The sequence below is a fragment of the Macrobrachium nipponense genome, chromosome 4 (genome assembly GCF_015104395.2).
Source record: "Macrobrachium nipponense isolate FS-2020 chromosome 4, ASM1510439v2, whole genome shotgun sequence".
NCBI lineage: Eukaryota > Metazoa > Arthropoda > Malacostraca > Decapoda > Palaemonidae > Macrobrachium > Macrobrachium nipponense.
The window spans coordinates 127,420,296-127,439,042 of NC_061100.1; the positions used below are offsets into that span (position 1 = coordinate 127,420,296).

General features: G+C 47.2%; 1 protein-coding gene and 1 long non-coding RNA gene across 7 annotated transcripts in view; one reads left to right on the forward strand and one right to left on the reverse strand.

Annotated features, from left to right (window-relative positions):
* LOC135211159 (uncharacterized) overlaps window positions 1-18,747 on the reverse strand; it is a 107,927-nt gene that overhangs the window by 29,129 nt on the left and 60,051 nt on the right. The window lies entirely within an intron of this gene.
* Window positions 1-18,747, forward strand: part of LOC135211156 (zinc finger and BTB domain-containing protein 24-like) — a 60,026-nt gene that overhangs the window by 20,504 nt on the left and 20,775 nt on the right. For all 6 annotated transcript variants that reach the window (XM_064244335.1, XM_064244332.1, XM_064244333.1 and 3 more), the window contains one exon: window positions 7,055-7,636. In XM_064244335.1, the coding sequence (XP_064100405.1) occupies window positions 7,055-7,636 (582 nt within the window). The remainder of the gene's footprint in view (window positions 1-7,054; window positions 7,637-18,747) is intronic.

The window sequence follows — 18,747 nt, forward strand, 5'->3', positions numbered from 1 at the left end:
GTAGATATTTCCTATCCGCCATCATACCCAAACGTCGATGAGATTCTTATAAGAAAAACTCCCAAAGCTCTTGCCTCTCATAACGAGGGGAAGAGCATGAATGAAGGAGAGAGTACGCATTGAGAGGAACTGCCAAACACAGGAGTCTTCTGAATAATGAAAAAATGGCTCCTCTTAGTATCAGAATCCTTCTGACAAACGCGATGGCCGCCTGTGCGACATCTTGCACCTTTGCCAGGGGAAGTTGCTCAAGTTAAAACTCAAAGAGGAGCCTCGCGACTGACCTCTCTCTCATAAGAAGATTTGGAATATTCTGGCGCCTGGCTCCTTGCGCCTGGATAGTTCCGCGCGCCTGGAATGTTTCCGCACGCTAGAAAGGAGGACTCGCTCCTGGAACGTTCGCTTGCGTGGAAGGTCCCTGTGCGCCCTGATAGTTCCGAGCGCCTACTAGACCCCTTTTTAGAAAGAGCCTCTTGCCCGGAAACGTTCAATGGAAGGTATCGTTCTGATTGCCACTGTACAAATATAAGGCTCCTTGCTCTAGCCGTCTGTTTTTTTCTGGCGCAATTTGCGCCAGGCTGGCGCTTCGTCTCTTTGAAGGCGCCTTGCGCCAAGAAAAACATTTTCTAGAACGCGGCTCGCCGCTCAGTTGCTAGAACGCGGCTCGCGTTTGGTTTGTAGGAACGCGGCTCGCGCTAGTCTGTTTTCTGGAACGCGGCTCGCTGCTGGCTGTGGAACGTGGCTCACGCTAGCTTGCTGGAACGCGGCTTCCTAAGTTCCTGGCTGGCTCTTGCTCAGTGTTCTCTTAGTTTTCAGAGAACGCGCTAGATCATCAACATATACATTCTTTGTCTTTCGGATGTAAGATGAAGAGACGCACTTTTTTAAGGATGCCTTTTCAATGGCTATCCTTGGCAGTCTGGACGCTCTACAGACCTGCCGAGGGGACGCCTGACCGGTGGGGATTCTCTGAAACCTCCTTACGGCTTTCGACACTCCTTCTCCCCTGGGCTTGGGAGCTTGAAAGAGTCTAGGCCTGGGAGCGAGACAGAGCCATCAGACGCACCCTCCACTGCAATGGGGAACACTAGTATCACTTCTTACCTTTCAATAGCTCGCATTTTGAGTCACAATCCTTGTCTTCAAATTGCAATTATGAATTTGAAGTTTCTGCGAAGTAAGAAGGTGATGAGGATGCAACACTACTAGTACTGTTAATACTCTAATTGCTCGTTAGTACGAGTTTCCAAAAAACTTTTAAAAGAAACGTATCTAGTTACATGCTTTACTGACTCCCTAAATTAGGAAGTCAGTATATTCCTCAATCAATTCTAACACTTATTACACGTATTAATGAATAAATATTAATATTTCCCTTTCTTGCAAACTATGTAAGTGTCTACCGAAAATTTCAGTAGTTACACGTCATATATTCTTCGAAATTTTCGAAGCCAAATTCATTAAAAAGTTAATAAAAGCGTATGCCGAACCAAAGACCCAGTACTTCCCTGCAAAAGACAGCCCAGAAGATCGATGGCGATGAAAAAACGGAAATCAAGTCAGGAGGTAGCAACAAACATATGTTGACACTACCGCGACAGAGAAAATCTGGTTCTAGAACGGAATGGTTCCTATTCCTGCCACCCAGCGGCAGGGGGGTAGATCACCTGACCTACCTGCAGCGTGTGCCGCGAAATTCGAATTTCTGTCGGACGTCAGAGACATAAGCTAAGTATATATCTGCCGGGGAAGTTGCATGTACAAAATAGACCTATAAAACCTCTCCACTCTGAGTCTGTCCGCGTGCAGACTGACCAGAAGTGGACATGAATGAGAGGTTTTTTCAAGGTAAATGACAATAGTCATGGCTAAGACATAGAATTGCTGCAGATCGTGCTAGATGGAATGAGGAAACTATCCTCTTCCGATACCTCTGTGAACCACATAGCGAAGTTTTTTCTTCACTTTCAGAGGGAAGAATCACCTATGTATATATCTGCTATCAAAGAATGCAGTAAAAGGCTATACTCTGTCTCTACAAGGGGAATTAGAGATAACAGAGGATTAAGATCTTCAAGATCTTATACGATACCGCAATACGACAAAAGTAGGATATCATGTACTTCGAATGGGATCTTTTTGTGGCCACAGATTCCGTGTTCGACAAAATGGAACTGCTCCTCATCAAACTTCTTGAGGAAGTTTATGAAGGAATTCTTTGTTTTCTCTTAGCCCTAACGACCAAGAAGACAAGTGAATTTTTTGTGCATTGGAATCTCGCATCAGATTCAATGGAGACTCGGCAATGGGTTCTTGCCAGCATAGTATGTCTGGCAAAAGAACTAAATCCCTCTATTCCTGACGCAACGCTTTCAGATAGAAGTTTCGTTGCCCAGGCAGGGTACTTACATTTTCATCTACAGAAGAAGAGATGGTTTAAACGTTTGCCTACAGAGTCTTCGGGGTGCGATGAGGGCTCAAAATGCTTCCCAGAAGGTATTCAGAAGGATACAATAAGAGCTAGAAATCAGGGTTTCCGCCCAATTTCAGCTCAGTCTCTCCTTCGACTTCCAGACTCCTTCCCTTCCTTCGGCAAGGATAGGGAAGATTCTGCAACGAGGAACCTCATCAACATGTAAGAAGAGATCTCGTTAGCAAAAGAAGTGTTCACGAAGGATCCTCCTCGGAGGAAGACTCTTCTCTCTCGTATTGTTAGATATCCTGTTGTCTACTGGGTGTAGCTGACTAAAATCACCTCCCCTTGCCAGGGGCCAAAAGCTCAAAGGGGAAGAATTTCTTCCACCCTTCTCCAGTCTCTTGATAAAACTATGTGGTTGTTCAGGACTCTCGGGACAATGTAGCGCCAGCCAATGCGCCAATGAACAATACAGGCGAAAACGCCAGAGGCGGACAGTTCCAAGGAACTCTGTCATGGTCGGATACTGAGAAGGAGCGGGCCTCCAACAGAGGCGAACAAATCGGACAGATATAAGAGTGTCCGATGTGGACATCGCCAGACAGCCTAGAGACTCTTCCAAGCTCGAAGCTCCAGCAAGTGTGGAGGAGCCAAGCCAGGCGCAAGGCGCCAGCCAGGCTCTAGGAGCCAGCCAGGCTCTAGGAGCCAGCCAGGCTCTAGGAGCCAGCCAGGCTCTAGAAGCCAGCCAGGCTCTAGAAGCCAGCCAGGCGCCATCCAGGTGCCAGGCTCCTTCAAGGCTAGGCTCCAGTCAGGATTGAGGATCCATCCAGGCGCAAGGCTCCTTCCAGTAAAGAGGAAACCTAAAGCTCTGTCATGTAGAGGGCTAGTCCCCATTGATATGATACAGGTAAAGGCTCTGCCATGTAAGTGGGTCAGCCCCCATTGGCACGATCCGAGAAGGCTCTGTCGTGTAAGCGGGCTAGCCCCCATTGACATGATCCAGAAGGGTTTGTCAGTCATAGGTCCCTACCTCGCTGAACTCTTGAGGCAGGCAGACTCATAGACAGTAATCATGAAGTCTTCTGCCAGGCTCCAGGTGCCTTCCAGGCGCAAGGCACCAGCCAGATGCAAGGCTCCAGCCAGGCGCGAGGCGCTAGCCAAGAAGGAGGAGCCAATCAGGCACCAGCCAGGCGCGAGGCGCCAGCCAGGCGCGAGGCGCCAGCCAGGCGCAAGGCGCCATCCAGGCGCGAGGCTCCAGCCAGGCTCTAGGCGCCATTCAGCGCAAGGCTCCAGCCAGGTAGGCGCGAGCGCTAGACAGGCGCTAGGCGCCTGCCAGGCACGAAGCGCTAGCCAGGCTCCAGGCTTCACCAGAAGAAGATCTATATCAAAGAACGCCCTGGCCTTCTTTGAGACATTGTGATCTCCTAAGCACTTGATAAGTGCATTGATGATTCCTTCAAACAGCTGAGAATTAAAAGCGCATGAAGTGCGAGCTTTTCCGAATTCTTGTTCTTTCCCTAACAATATGTCATAAGGACATATTAGCTGTCACATACGGGAGATGCAACTCTGTGTTGACTTCCCATTATCCGAAGGATGTCAAGATAACCTTCGAGGGATCCTTCTCTCTTGGTTGATACGTGTCTTGCGGATACATTGCTGGGATAGGGAGCAGATATTGATCCTTAACTAGTGAGTTAAATTTTATTTAACGTCGTGTTTTTTCTTTGGGTTTGGGTTTTTTTGAAAGGAGTTTGGTAGATAACTCTTTTCAGCTTAAGCAACTAACCCTCGTGTTATAGGATCAGGTGATCGGGATCGGTGTTGTGCTCCTTAATTATGCCATAGGCATAGGCATATTGTCATGTAAGAGGCTCTGTCGAGTAAATGGATAAGACCCCATCGACAGACCCACAATGAATCTTAGCCATAGGTACATCTTCGCTGAGGCTCTTGAGGCGCAGATTCCTAGGCATTAGCCATGGAGTCTTCCGCCTGATCAAGTAGGAACCAAGGTTTTATTTATTTATTACCTACAACGTATGTTGTTTACCTGTCTATTCAGTAAATAGTTGTCTCTTTCCCACCACCAAGGGTGTCAATCAGCTAAGTATATATCTGCTGGGTAAGTTCCATGTACAAAAATGATATTGTTAAGATAAAATAAAGTTTTGTACATACTTACCTGGCAGATATATACGATTGATGGCCCACCCAACCTCCCCTCAGGAGACAGGTGGAAGAGAAAATCTGGTTCTAGAACGGTAATCGTTCCTATTCCTGCCACCCAGCGGCAGGGGCGGTAGATCACCTGACCTACCTGCAGCGTGTGCCGCGAAATTCGAATTTCTGTCGGGGACGACGGAGTCTATAGCTAAGTATATATCTGCCAGGTAAGTATGTACAAAACTTTATTGTATCTTAACAATATCATTTTCATTATAATAAAGTGGCTCAAATGAAGCTCATTTCCTACAAGAAAGGTATGGAATAATGAGTTCCCTTCAGAAACTATGATATGCAAGCCTCTACTAGGAAGGCTGGTTAAATGATTCAGGAAAAACAAAGGAAGGCAGAAAACTCATATTGTGAGAGTGAATGATATGAGGGATTGATCTACTAATTGGCTGACCTTCAAATTTGCAAATTACAGTACAGTATATGAGGGATAAAAATTCCTAGAGCATGGAGGCAACAATCAGTCTGTAAAACAAATAAAACTACTTTTTATGGTTTGTATTTAAAATTTTGTTGTTTTCTAGGAATGCCTTCTATGTTTCTTTTAGATTTTTTCTGCAAATTTTAGTTCAGCTAAGTAACAGCGACTTTTACTTTGAGTAAGAAGCTCCTCATGTGAGGAGTAGTACAGTAGAACCTTGGTTTTCATACATAATCCGTTCCGGAACCTCCCACAAAATCCAAAACGTATGAAAACCAAAACAATAGTTCCCATAAGGAATAATGCAAATACAATTAATGTGTTCCAGACTCCCCAAATTTTTTTTTAATATATTTTATGGGAAATAAAAACAGTTTTACATAGAAAACAATGAGAAATCATTATAAATGAGTAATGAAATGAATAAATGAACATTTAACACCACTCCTACCTTTATGGAAAACGCTTGTTAGTGTAAGGAAGATGGAGAAGAAGGGAGAGGAGGGGAGGGGAGGTTATTGTTTGGAAGGGGAATCTCCCTCCAGAAGGACTACAGGTATCAAGGACCTATCTGGGGTTACTTCTCTTTGTTTTTTACTGGCACTATCTAAGGTTACTTCCCCTCTTCATTTTTTATGGGTACTAGGACAGCTTGAGATCTACTGGACCCCTGTTGCACAACAAAACTGTCCAGTGACATTTGTTTCTGCTATTTCTTTACAATCTGCCTAAAGTTAAACACGGCATTGTCATTAAACATGGAGACATGGATTACAACTTCTTTGTTGGGATGATAATTCTCTACAAAATTTTTTACATCATTCCACTTTGCAAACATGTCCTTAATCCCTGAAGTAGGCACATTTTGTATGCCCATTTGTTTTCTGGAGTTTTTCAAACCAGCCTCTGCTGTCCTTAAATTCATTAACAACAGCGCTTGTTGTAGGCATTTTCTCACTGAGATCAGCATGCAATTTCCTCCAACACTTTGGTACAAGTTCTTTCTTAAATTCTATAGTGTTTCTTGCCTTTTCTTACAGAAGGGCTAGCACTTGGAACTCTCTTTGGCCCCATGACGGCTTATTTAGCAGTTGCACTTGAATAAAGAAAAAGCACAAAAAGCACAAAAACAACAAACACTAAAGCAGAATGGGTAATGAAAGAAGATAGGATACTTTGTTTGGGCGCTCAATATGGGGCCTGATCACACACTGGGCCCTGGATGGAGCGTTTCCGAGTTTACGAAAACTGAGGAAACGTACGATAACCGAGACAAAATGTTGTAGAGAAAAAGTCTATGAAAACCGAAATGTACAAAAACCAAGGTGTGACTGTACTCAAATTAGGAAGATTCCAGACTTCTTTAACTGCTGATGACTTCATTCTCAGATAATATTCTACTGTATAAGTAAGTGAAGGGCTCCAGTGATCATTACTGTTCATGATGTGCATGCAACTTGGTTTCTTCAGTATGACCCAGTGGATGTTTTTGCCCCTTTTCCAAACCTACTACCATCACACCAAGACCATTGGCATTTACACCTATGCAAGATCTGTGAAAACTGGTAGCTGTCACAGGTTATTCAGTCCCTGTTTCTGTGGAACCTTCTTTTGCTTTTTCTTCATGTTGGAGGTTCCTTAGCCTTTTAATAAATATCCTTTCACAAGGCTGTGGAGTTTCATGCTAAGAAACAGGGCTGACAGGTTGTACACCTTGCTCAAGGGTGACCTGGACGTAACTGTAATACAAGGTACCTAGATTTTGTCCTTTAGTCAAAGCTTTGCAACCAGTTACTGTTTATTCTCATGTTTAGAATTAAGCTGTTCTGGCATTATAATGTAAAATTTATGGAAAATGGAATATATTTTAAAAATTTGTCTTACTTATGAGAGAAGAGGAATAAATACTTTTTGCAGAACTTAAGTTTCTATTTTTAGCTTAATATGTACATATATTTTACTTTCATTCTTATTTTCAGAATCAGTATGCAGATGTCAGGCTAGTATGTGAGGGGCAAGAACACTGGGTACATAAGTTTGTTTTATCAGCTTGTAGTGAGTATTTTGAAACCATATTAAATGATGTTCCATATCAAGGCTCTATTACCCTTGCTCCGTCAATCCAGCAAAAAGAACTACTTTCATTACTTGATTTCATGTACCTTGGAATAGTTGATGTTTTGCAACATGAATTGCCCACCCTTGTGGCAGCTGCAGAAACACTGATGATTCGAGGCCTTGCTGTACCCTATGAGGATGAAGATTCCGAAGATGATTACCCAAATATAAAGACAGAGAGTAAGGATTTTGCAGTGAATTCAGATAGTTCAAAAACTGGTGTTACTAATTGTCCCAAGAATGAAAATTATAAGAGAAGAAGGGCTAATGAAGTTGAGTACTTTGTTAAATCAGAAGGAGAAATGTATGGAGAGGTACCGTCAGGCCCACATATGACTCCATCAACCAGCTGTAGGAGGCCTGATCAAAATTGCCAAGTCACAAGTTCAAATGCTGAAGTGAATGCTATGTTGAAAGTCTTAATTGGCAAAGCTCCTGAGAAGGTAAATTATTAAATTTCATATTACAAGTTTTTTTGTGTAGTTAGATGAGAAAGCTGTTTTTAAATCCAGTGATGTTTCAAAGTTTTTCTGTTGTAGCTGATTAGGTACATTTTTATTAGGATGCCCTCAGTTTGTTTAAATACTATCTCAGTATATGATATTTGCCACCATATGAGTTGCACCTCAGTTGCAAAAATGAAGATATCCCTCTTTTTTGTTCACAGCTTTCACATGCATTTTTCTGAGTATAATAGTGGTAATGGTCTTTGCCTAACACAGTGACAAGCATAAACCTAGCCTGCATTTTCTGGTCTTCTCTGTAAGTTAGTGTTCATTTCTAATGTGGCACCTCAACTTAACAGAAAAATGAGGGGCTTCCTGGTATTTAGCCTATGCAGTACCATACAGTACCCTGAAGCAGATTTCTTAGCTTATGATGTAAAGCAATTTTGTATGAAGTTGTTAATAGCCTAACTTAACTGTTAAGTATACGTATCTTAGTTTTACCAGACCACTGAGCTGATTAACAGCTCTCCTAGGGCTGGCCCGAAGGATTAGATACTTTTACGTGGCTAGGAACCAGTTGGTCACCTGGCAACGGAACCCACAGTATTGTGGGATCCGAACCACATTCTATCGAGAAATGAATTTCTATCGCCAGAAATAAATTCTTCCGATTCTGTGTTGACTGAGCCAAGAATCGAACTACGGACCACCGGATTGGTAGCCGAGCACGAAAGCCACTTGTCCAACGAGGAACTGTTTCCTAACTGTACCTTTTGTAATTTTCATTCAATTTAAAATTTTAATTTACTTATCACTCATTGCCAAAGAAAGTAAGAATTACAGTAATTGCTTCTAAAAATATGTACATAAAATACTACAACAGTTTAGCCTAAATATTAATGTAGCTAGTTGCAGTAGTTATACTTATAAACTAGTATGCTTACAAAATATGTAAAATACATAAAACTCATACAAAAAATAAGACCATAAACATCTGTGTTTCTCCGTTTTAACATACATAAATGTTTTTTTATATACATATGTTTTTCAGTCTGTGTATGATTGCATGAATATACATACACAAGCATCTCATTATGAAACACTGCACATATACTGTTTCCCCCCCCCCCCCTCTCTCTCTCTCTCTCTCTCTCTCTCTCTCTCTCTCTCTCTCTCTCTCTCTCTCTCTCTCTCTCTCTCTCTCTCTCTCTCTTATACAGTATTTTTATAGACATTATTTAATCTTGTACAATGAAGCAGCCACTGAGATTCCCTTTGATGCAGCAGTGGAAGGGGACATCATCATCCATTGTCTTCCTCTGGCAATTCTGACTTTTATCTGTAATAATCAGCAAACCTGCTGTTCCAACATGGAACAGGTGAAGAGGTGGCTACAGTATGTATACCAGACACTGCAAACAAGTGCCATGAAGGCTCTCATCCTCATGCTTATCTTTGAGCTCTATGCATGACCACAAAGTACCCCATTATCAAATGAGTTCTTTTTATCAAGGAAAGCATTGCAAAAAAAAAAAAAAAAAAAAAACTGGTTTACCTATACTATATATAAGGCAAGACGGATAAACATTAACAAATTAAGCCTTTGCTTTACAAGACTTAAATCAGACCATCATATATCAGATTGTAAAGAGCAATCTCCATGCTATTATTGTGGTATAGGGACTACTTGCTCTTCTTAAGGCATTACAAAATGCTGGTACTTTTAACATCATCACAGCATGTCCTCATGATGCTAACCCTCCAACACCATTGTTACTTTGAGACAGTTGGGGATATCCAAAACCTTCCTAAGATGCAAACTGAATACAACCATATTGTACAAATGAGAGATGAGTAGTCCTTACAGTTCAGTGGATGTGTGAGTTCATGAGAAAATTGCTGACCTTTGTCAGCTTTACATTTACTTGAGAGGCATTTCCTAACTCCATGGAAGAGCTAGCACAAAGTAACAATCGACATCCACAAAGATGTAAGGCAAAGGATGTGTTCCTCATCAATAAGTTGAAATTTACGGCAACATTTTGTGACTTCTTCCTTTCCAGGTCACTTGTCTGACAAGTGGCTTTTTATCTAAGTGGTGAGGGCCAAGTTCAGACTGTCCCTTCAGATGATTTCTCATGCACAGCCTGTGCAGCAACATAGCCCAGATGCATTTTATATGTAAATTTCAGAGTATCATGCAACAGGCTCTCCTGTAATATGCAGTAGGCCAAGCAAAGATATTCATGGTTGAACACAATAATACACACTTATATACTTCACCTGTAATAGGTGACATGCAGTGTGATCAGCACTTCAACTGAATGTACAAAACATTGCTCAATGATTTCAAATATACCAAATTCTTGACCCTCTGACTGTGGCAGGTAAGAATGTTGCAGCAGGTGCTGGGGCCATTTTTATCAGATATCTGATTGATGCAATGCAATGTTTCAGGCCAATTCTCAGGTCCTTGTTGGGGCAGATAGTACACGTAATTAAGAGATTCTTACTGCATTAGTGTAGTTTGCCAAGTACTGTATATGTATATAGATTATAAATACTTTGCTTAAGTTGAAATATGAAATTTTTAGTGATTTTTATCATTTTTACATTTGTTCCGATGCGAGATACTTACCTCGAACCATTCCAGTGGAGATTCCCGGATGTCGATCTGGGTCTGACCAGAAAAAACTGGTTATACGCCGTACCCAGGCCAGGCCTATGCCTTTAGGGGTCGAAGACCACGTTATCCTGCTGACCTGACGCCAGTCCTTCTCTGGTCGCAGGCGCGTACATGTGCCCCTGCTCGTCCGGTGTCCGGCCCATTTCCTTTGTCCTTGTGTGTATTTTTGTGTACGTGTGTCGAGCGTATGTGTGATTCGGCCTTGGAGCCTCAACGTTGTTGCCCCGGTCCTGAAGGGCGGGCTTGTGGAGCTTTTCTCTCACCTCCTCTCATCGATCCTCACTCTTTGTGTAATTCGTGTAGGGGGGTGCTTGCTCGAAGGACAACACGTGCTTGGAGTGCACCTCCTGTCCCTTGTACCAGTGGGATTTGGCTTCTACAAAGAAGAAGAAGCCTAAAGCATGGTTGGCGAAGCTTTCGGGGGACTCGAGGAGTAGGAGTAGCAGCAGAGACGGGGACGCCCCCTCCGCGGTTATCGTCGGAGAGGAAGTCTCCCGCGTTTCTCCAGGTTCTTTCTCCTGCCCTCTCCCAGCGAGAGGGCCTAGGTGAAGTCTGTTGCCAGGTCCCCCCCCCCCCCCCCCCCCCCCCCCCCCGCCCCCCCCCCCCCCCCCCCCCCCGGGGGGTCCCGATGAGTCGATTCCCCAACAGGTTGTACCCGATGCTTCCGCGGTGTTGAGAGACTGCTGGACGTGGCTGCAGTTACAGGGCTCCGTCCTGGTCCTCTCTCTTAGCATCGGTGCAGGGGGAGGGCCCATCCCCCACCCAACCCCCCGCTGCGGAGCTTCCCGCTATGGAGCTCCCCACTACGGAGCTTCCCGCTACGGAGCTTCCCACTTCGGCTCTCCCCACTACAGCTTGCCTCGCCGCAGCTCTCCCCGCTATCAAGCCGGATCCAGGCCGGTGTACCCGGTCACGGGGCCACCCGCCTGCCCGGCTCCAACCCTTCCCCCTCCTGCCATTGGGGATTTCTTCCCCCCTCGTACTCCGGGCAGATCCCTGATGAAGGACGATGCTTTCCTGTCCTGGGGCTTCCTGTCTAGAGGGCAGGAGGAGCCGGGGGTGGCCTTGTGAGCGGCCTTCCAGGGTGGTCCCTCTGCGGTGGGGGTGTCCCCGAAGCGGCCGAAACACTCCCCGGTCTCTCCCTGCGACGGGAGTCGCCGGAGGAGAAGCAAGAGTCGGCGGGACTCGTCCGAGGACGTGAGTTCTTCGAGTTCCTCCTCGAGGGAGAGATCCTCCCGTAGGAGAAGGCGCTCCTCTAAGAAGAGAAGGCCGCCATGGGAGAGGTAGGAAGCAGCTACGCCTCGTCCTTGAGCGGCTCTTCGTTCTCCTCGTGTAAACCGGGATCTTAAAAGGAGTAGGGAGGGGGTGAACTCTCAACGGGGGTTCCCCAGCCAGCATCCTCCCTGCTCCTGCCTCGGTCTCGTCAGCCATAGGGTCGGCCTCCAAGACCGAGCGGGCTCCCTTCTTCCGTGTTCCCACACACTTGTCGCCTTCGTGGATGGAGCATGGAGCCGATACCTCCTTAGGTGGTTCAGAGCCCCTCCACTGCTCAGGATCGAGCTCCTCCTCGGGCGGTACGGGGTGCGGTTCGGGGTTCGGGGTATCCCCCCTTGCAGGAGACCGGTTTAGAACCAGGTTTAAGTGTCCCTCTCTGGGGAGCTTCTCCAGCTTCCCCCCGACCAAGGTCTGACGTCTCTCCTCCGTCGAGGGGCGCTGAGGAGGAGACCTTCATCCAAGAAGACCTCCAGAACGCCCTGGAGGAACTAGGCCCAGTGGACGAGAGTTTCAACCTTTAGGTGGGTCCTCTCACCTTGATCAAGGTCCATGAACCGACTAGAGGAGCCAGCCCCAACAATAGAGGACAACAGGTCCTTGGCGGTGGACATCCTGTTCAGGGACCCAGAGGAACCAAGCCCCTCTCTCAGCCTCCCTAGGTCCACCAACACGAAGAAGGCCCTGATGGTGGTGGAAAGCTCATAGCGGTGTCGAGTAACTCCCTGCAGATGCACTCCTCAGCTAGGCTACTTCCAGCGTCTAAGCCAAGTCAGAGAAGGCTATATGCCCCGGAAGGAGTCCCCCTGCTTCCCAAATCAGTGGAGGGTAACTTGTCGACCCTGGCACCTGGACTCTCGGAAGAGAGGCTCGCGTCAGGGCTAGTCTCCTTCTCCCCCCAGGAGGCTATGGCCATGGAAGTCACAGCTTGGACCTCTATTCGTGTGGCTTCATGGATGATCTGTGGTCCGGGGCGGTAGCCAGGTTCTCCATCCTCCACGACTTGAGGGATGGAAGCCTTCACTTGGCCCAGTACAAGGAGCTGATTTTGTCTGGGAGTAAGTCCCTGGGCTTCCTCATGACCCAACTGGTCACGTCATGGGCAAACTGGGTCGTGAGGCGGGGAGGGATTTCCGTGCTAAGCCAAACTCCCTAGGAACATCCAGAGAGAGAGCTCAGGACCCTTCAGAACGCCCCCAGTGGAGGGGGGCTGCTCTCTTTCCGGAGAAGCTGGTGGAGGAGTCAGTGGAACGGTGGAGGAAGGCCAGCCAAGGCTCCATAGTATATAGGGCCCCCTTCCCCTTCCCTACGTCAGTCAGCGCTGAAAAGATCTAACGAGAGACTGAAGCCTCAGAATAGGACCCTTTCTGCCCCCTCCATGGAGTCAGCCCCTCAGAACTGGGGAGACCAGGGGACTCGGCCCTCCCCCAGGACCTTCCCTACTTCCCAGGCTCCTTTCAGGTCCAGATCCCCCACTACTTCCAGGAGTAGTAACAACCGCTTCCCTAGAGGAAGTAGAAGTCGAGGCCCCCTACCATGTCTTTCGCCATCGTTGGTGGTTTGCCTCTCGAGCTGTTGGCAGAATGGGAGGGATCACGGAGCCGAGCCTGGACAGTCCAGGTCCTCAGGGACGGTTACCGGATCCCCTTCCTAGACCAGAAGCCTCCAACTGACAGGGAAGCCGGACAGCCCCCTGTCTTTTCTCAGCCTGGGCCCAACCCCAGTCACAGGGAGGCCCTAAGGCTAGAAGTTCAAGCACTGCCGGAGGAAGGGAGCCCTCAGCAGGTGGTAGATCACTCCCCCGGGTTCTTTCAGTCGCCTTTTCCTGGTGGAGAAGTTCGTCAGGGGGTGGCGACGTCATAGATCTGTCGTCCTCAACTCGTACGTCCTCAAAGACTCCTTCAAAATGGAAACGTCGCGCTCGGTGCTGGCTTCTGTGAGAGCAGGGGATTTCATGATGTCCCCTCGATCTCAAGGATGCCTACTTCCAGATCCCGGTACACCCGTCATCCAGAAGTACATGCGCCCATAAGGTGGGAGGACCAGAGCTTGCAGTTCAAGTCACTCTGCTTCGGGCTGGCAACGGCCCTGCAAGTGTTCACGAGGGTGTTCTCCCTGGTTTCGTCTTGGGCCCACAAGAGAGGTACGTATACGCCTTCTCCGGTACCTAGATGACTGGCTACTCCTTTCCTCCTCAAAGGAGCACTTGGTAGAGCAGAGAGACGCCCTCCTGGCCTTTTGCAAGACCCTGGGAGCGTCGTGAACTGGGAGAAGTCCCAGCTGGTCCCCTCCACCAGGATTGTTGTACCTGGGGATGGAGTTGGATAAGGAGGGCGAGATTTCCATCGAGGACAGACTGGCAAACCTCCAAAGTAGCGCCCGCAACTTCCTGAGCACTCCCGAGACCCGCGGCAAAAGGTGTGGCAAAGACTTTAGGCCTCCTGGTCTCCCTGGAAAAACTAGTCCCCTAGGGAAGACTGAGATTAAGGCCCTTACAATGGGACCTGAAGATAGGGTGGTACCAGAAGGAGGAAAAACACCTCAGAAGCCCGTTCCATCACCGACAGCAAGGAAGGCTCTCGGTTGGTGGCTGGATCCTGCAAACTCTCATCGGGGTGTGCCCCTCGGATCAGTGCCCCCGGAGATGCTCCTGTTACGGATGTGTGAAGTAGGGTGGGGGGGCGGGGCCCACCTGAAGTCCCTCTCAGCGGGAGGGATATGGGTCGCAAGAGGAAGAGCACTTCCACATAAACAGGCTGGAGCTCTTGTCAGTGGAGCGAGCCTTGGAAGCTTTCAAGGAGGAAGTGGGAGGACACTCGGTGTCGCTGATGTGCGACAATGCCACGGTGGTCGCCTATGTCAAGAAGCAGGGGGGCCTGAGATCACGGGATCTCTGCGGTTTGACGGGGGAGATCTTGAGCTGGGCCGAAGCCCTCGGAACCTCCTTGACAGCAAGGTCCATTCCTGGCAAGAAGAACGTAATCGCCGACGGCCTCAGCAGACGGGGTCAGGTTTTAGGTGGGATCCAAATGGTCCCTACACCCCGAGGTAGCAAGAAGGCTAATAGGGAAGTGGGGGTCCCCATCCCTGGACCTGTTTGCAACAAGGCTAAACACCAAACTGTCGGTCTACTGCTCCCTGGTGCCAGACCCAGCCACGTTTTGGGAGGATGCGTTCCAACACCCGTGGGACGGCCTGGACATGTACGCGTTCCCTCCCTTCGGAGTCCTCAGGCAGGTCCTCAACCAAAAGGTGTGGCCCTGACGTTGGTGGCTCCGTGGTGGCCAGACAGGGAGTGGTTCCCGGACCTTCTAGAGTTGGCCTCTCAACCGCCTTGGGAGCTGCCCCCCAGGCCAGACCTGTTAAAGCAGCCCCACTTTGAGAGGTTCCACGGGAACATTCCAGCCCACTCTCCCTTCACGGCTGGGAGACTATCGAGCGAGCTTTGTGAACAGGGAGAGGGTTTCTCAGCGAGGGGGTGGCCTCTCAATGTGTACCTCCTCTAACATCTACCAGGCAAAGTGGAAGGTCTTTGGGGCCTGGTGTAGGAAAAGGGGGCCTGGAGCCCCTCCAAGCAAAGATCCCAGACATCGCAGAATTCTTGACCTACCTGAGGGTGGACAGAGGCCTGTCAATTCCGGGGGTCAAAGGAGCCAGGGCCGCATTAAGCCAGGTCTTCTCCCTGAAAGGATTGAATCTTGGGAACTGGAAACCGCTGTCCTTGCTCATAAGGAGCTTTGAGCAGAAGTGTCCCCCCAGTGCCGGCTTGGTTCCCCGCAGGGATGTCGCGATAGTCTTGGACTCCCTGAGGCAGCCTCCTTTCGAGGCACTCAAGGACATCCTGGATAGGGAGCTGACCCTCAAGATGGTGTTTCTGCTAGCTCTGGCCTCCATGAAGAGGGTGGGAGAGCTCCACGGCCTGTCGTACGCAGTGGCCCACACGAGGGATTGGAAAGAACTCTCGTTCAGGTTTGTCCCCTCCTTCGTGGCTAAGAATCAGAACCCCTCGGTCTCGGACCCCAGGTTCGTGGAGTTCTCCATCCCTGCCATCGGACCAGCCTAAGGATCTCCTCCTCTGTCCGGTGAGGGCAGTACGGAAGTACCTGGAAAGGACGGCTCGGTTCAGACCGGAGGTCAAGAACCTCTTTGTCACCACAGGTCGAGAGAAGAAGGCAGCCTCCAAGAACACCCTCTCCTTCTTGGCTGAGAGAAACCATCAGGAGGGCCTACGAGAAGGGGGGCCTTTCCCCAAAGGGGGCCAGGCCATGACATCAGGGGAATTGGGGCGTCCCTCGTTCTCAAAGAACATGGCAGTGGACCAGGTCCTGAGGGCAGGGGTCTGGAATAGACAGTCGACGTTCACAGCCCACTATCTAAAAGACTGCACGAGGAGGTCGCTCAATGCCTTTGAGATTGGCCCCGTGGTGGCAGCCCAGCAACAGGTCTAGGACCCCTCTTCACCCTTCTCGGGATGTACAGGTCAGTGTGTATGAAGTGTGTGTGGGTGTGTGTGAGACCTTTCCTCATACCCCCCTGGTCCTTGTCCTTATTCCCCCTGGGCTTTCGGATAAAGTGAGGAATCCAGGATACTCAGGTAAGATATGCGGGAGTGCGTATAGTGTTCAGTACAACCCACAGTTTTACATGTTAAAGTTTGGTTATGCCCGCACCAGGCTTGCTTTAGGACCTCCCCGGACCAACCCCCAAGTATTACATAGCAGGGTTGAATTCCAAGGGGAGCGGTTGCCCCTCCTCTGACCTAGCACCTTTGGGGCCGTTCCTTCCCTAACGTTCGCCCTCCTCCTAAGGAGTAAGTCTCCACTGGAAGGAATGGTTCGAGGTAAGTATCTCGCATCGGAACAAATCACAAATTCCTGGTAATTTGTATTTTTCCTAGAGATACTTACCTCGAACCATGGAAGTATATTCCCTCCCATCCAGCCCCGCTGAAGCTTAGAGGAGGCACCTCAGAGTTGGGCAGGAAGGACTGGCGTCAGGTCAGCAGGATAACGTGGTCTTTGACCCCTAAGGGCATAGGCCTGGCCTGGGTGCGGCGTATAACCAGTTTTTTCTGGTCGGACCCAGATCGACATCCGGGAATCTCCACTGGAATGGTTTGAGGTAGGTATCGCTAGGAAAAATACAAATTACCAAGAATTTGTGATTTTTTCCATATATAAGTTTTGTTTAACATTACCCCTTGGATGTTTGATGAGCTTAACACTTGCATATTTTTCTTTCAGCTTACATTAGGTCAATGTTATGCCTGTAGAGAAAATTGATTGGAATTACTGGCAAACAGTGAGCCAGTTTCATATCTATTTTTGAGCAAGATGTTTGCTTAGCTTTTGTAGAAGACTGGCTTTATGCAAAAAAAATAAATAAATAAAGAATAAATAAACATTTGCAATGCATGTTAAATTGAATGAGTGTAAAACAGATAAGGTGCAATAATTCTCCGTCTCTCTGATGTCTGTGTTGTGACATTCTTCAGGGACAGCAGTAGTTCCAGATGTGGTCAATTACATATCACCTGCCCATCTGATGGTTTCTATGAGAGAAAGTAATAATGATAAAAGTTCCAACTTATCTGCAAGATTTTCTTTCTGCTCATCAGGTTTTTCTTTATGGTTTGAGTCTGCTCATACATTTGGCAGTAAGTCAGAGAAACATCACCCTTACAGTGAATGAAATTTTATAGGGGTCTTCCTTGCCGATGATTTTGTAATGTAAACACTATTCCAGATAGTCTGGATCAGACAGCTTTGCCCTCCACTTTTCCACCTCCCTTTATATATGTCAAGATAAGGAGGTTTCTTATTTTGATCTTTGTGTTATGCATTCTTTATCTTCAAGAAACCAAGAACTCCAACCTTCTCTTTCCCGCTGAAGTCGTAACTGGAATATGATTTCTCTAAGGATCAAATAATTTTCCTGGATGCTTAGGTTAAATAATAGGTAGAGTACGTACTAAGTATAGACACTTTTCTACTTATTCAAAGCAACCTCTGCTTCTGACCTTTTAGCAAGACCTAGATGTCAATTCTTCCGGTATAGTTGTATGGAGGTCTCAGACTTTTAAAACTGTGAGGTGTGAAACACAAATGACCCGGATGCTCCATCAGGTCATGTAGTACCTACTTCAGATAAAGGCTGGCAGAGTCCTTGTACTATTCATCTACATGATCCTCTCTCATTTTAATAATGATATACTTCAAGTTGAGGGGTTACATAGTGTTTTCCTCCACCAGTTTTGTGTGTATACATAGTCTCTTTTTACATTTCTCCAAGAGAAGCCTGCAGATTTTAAGTTACAAACCTTTATTTTCTCTGGGTTGCATCCTTAAGGACCCAACCTTTGTTCTCCTTTAGAACTACTGTTTTTCTTTATTAATTCTTGGAGCTCTCAGATAAGTCCCTCATTCCAGTCTGCAAATTTCTATGCTATCTCAACACTCCCACATAAGTGTTAGATTTTTCTAAATTATAAGTTGATGGGTTTTGTGTGTTAAATGTTTTTCTTTTATGCATGAAAATAAATTTTTAACATACTCACCTGGTAGTTATATATATAGCTTACGTCCCCGACGTCACGGCAGAATTTTTCAAAAACTCGCGGCAATCACCGATTGGGTAGTCAGGTGCACCACCTGTGCGCCCTCTACCCAGGTATGTGGAACCATTCCAATTCATTCCTCAGATCTTCCATCCAGCCCATAGTCTCTAGAGGGGAGGAGGGTGGGAATTAAAATTATATATAACTACCAGGTAGTATGTTCAAAAATTTATTTCATCATGAAAATAACATTTTCAAACATCTAACTCACCTGGTAGTTATATATATAGCTGATTGACACCTTTGGTGGAGGGTCAGAGACAGCTATCATCGTTGGAATTGACATAAGAGTTTAAATAAAAACAAAACTTACGGGTTCGTGCTTGTTAAGGAAGCTGACTTCAATGATATCCTGCCTCATTATGTCTGCTTTCCTTATGAGATCCAGCGATCCACCCAGGGGGCTGAAGACCTCTTGGAGACTGTCAACCGGTCAAACCTCTATGTGACTAGACTCCCTACAATACCCTTGTTCCGGGCACTACCAAGGAACAAGTTGACCACCTGACTAAGTATCAATGATTGTGGAAG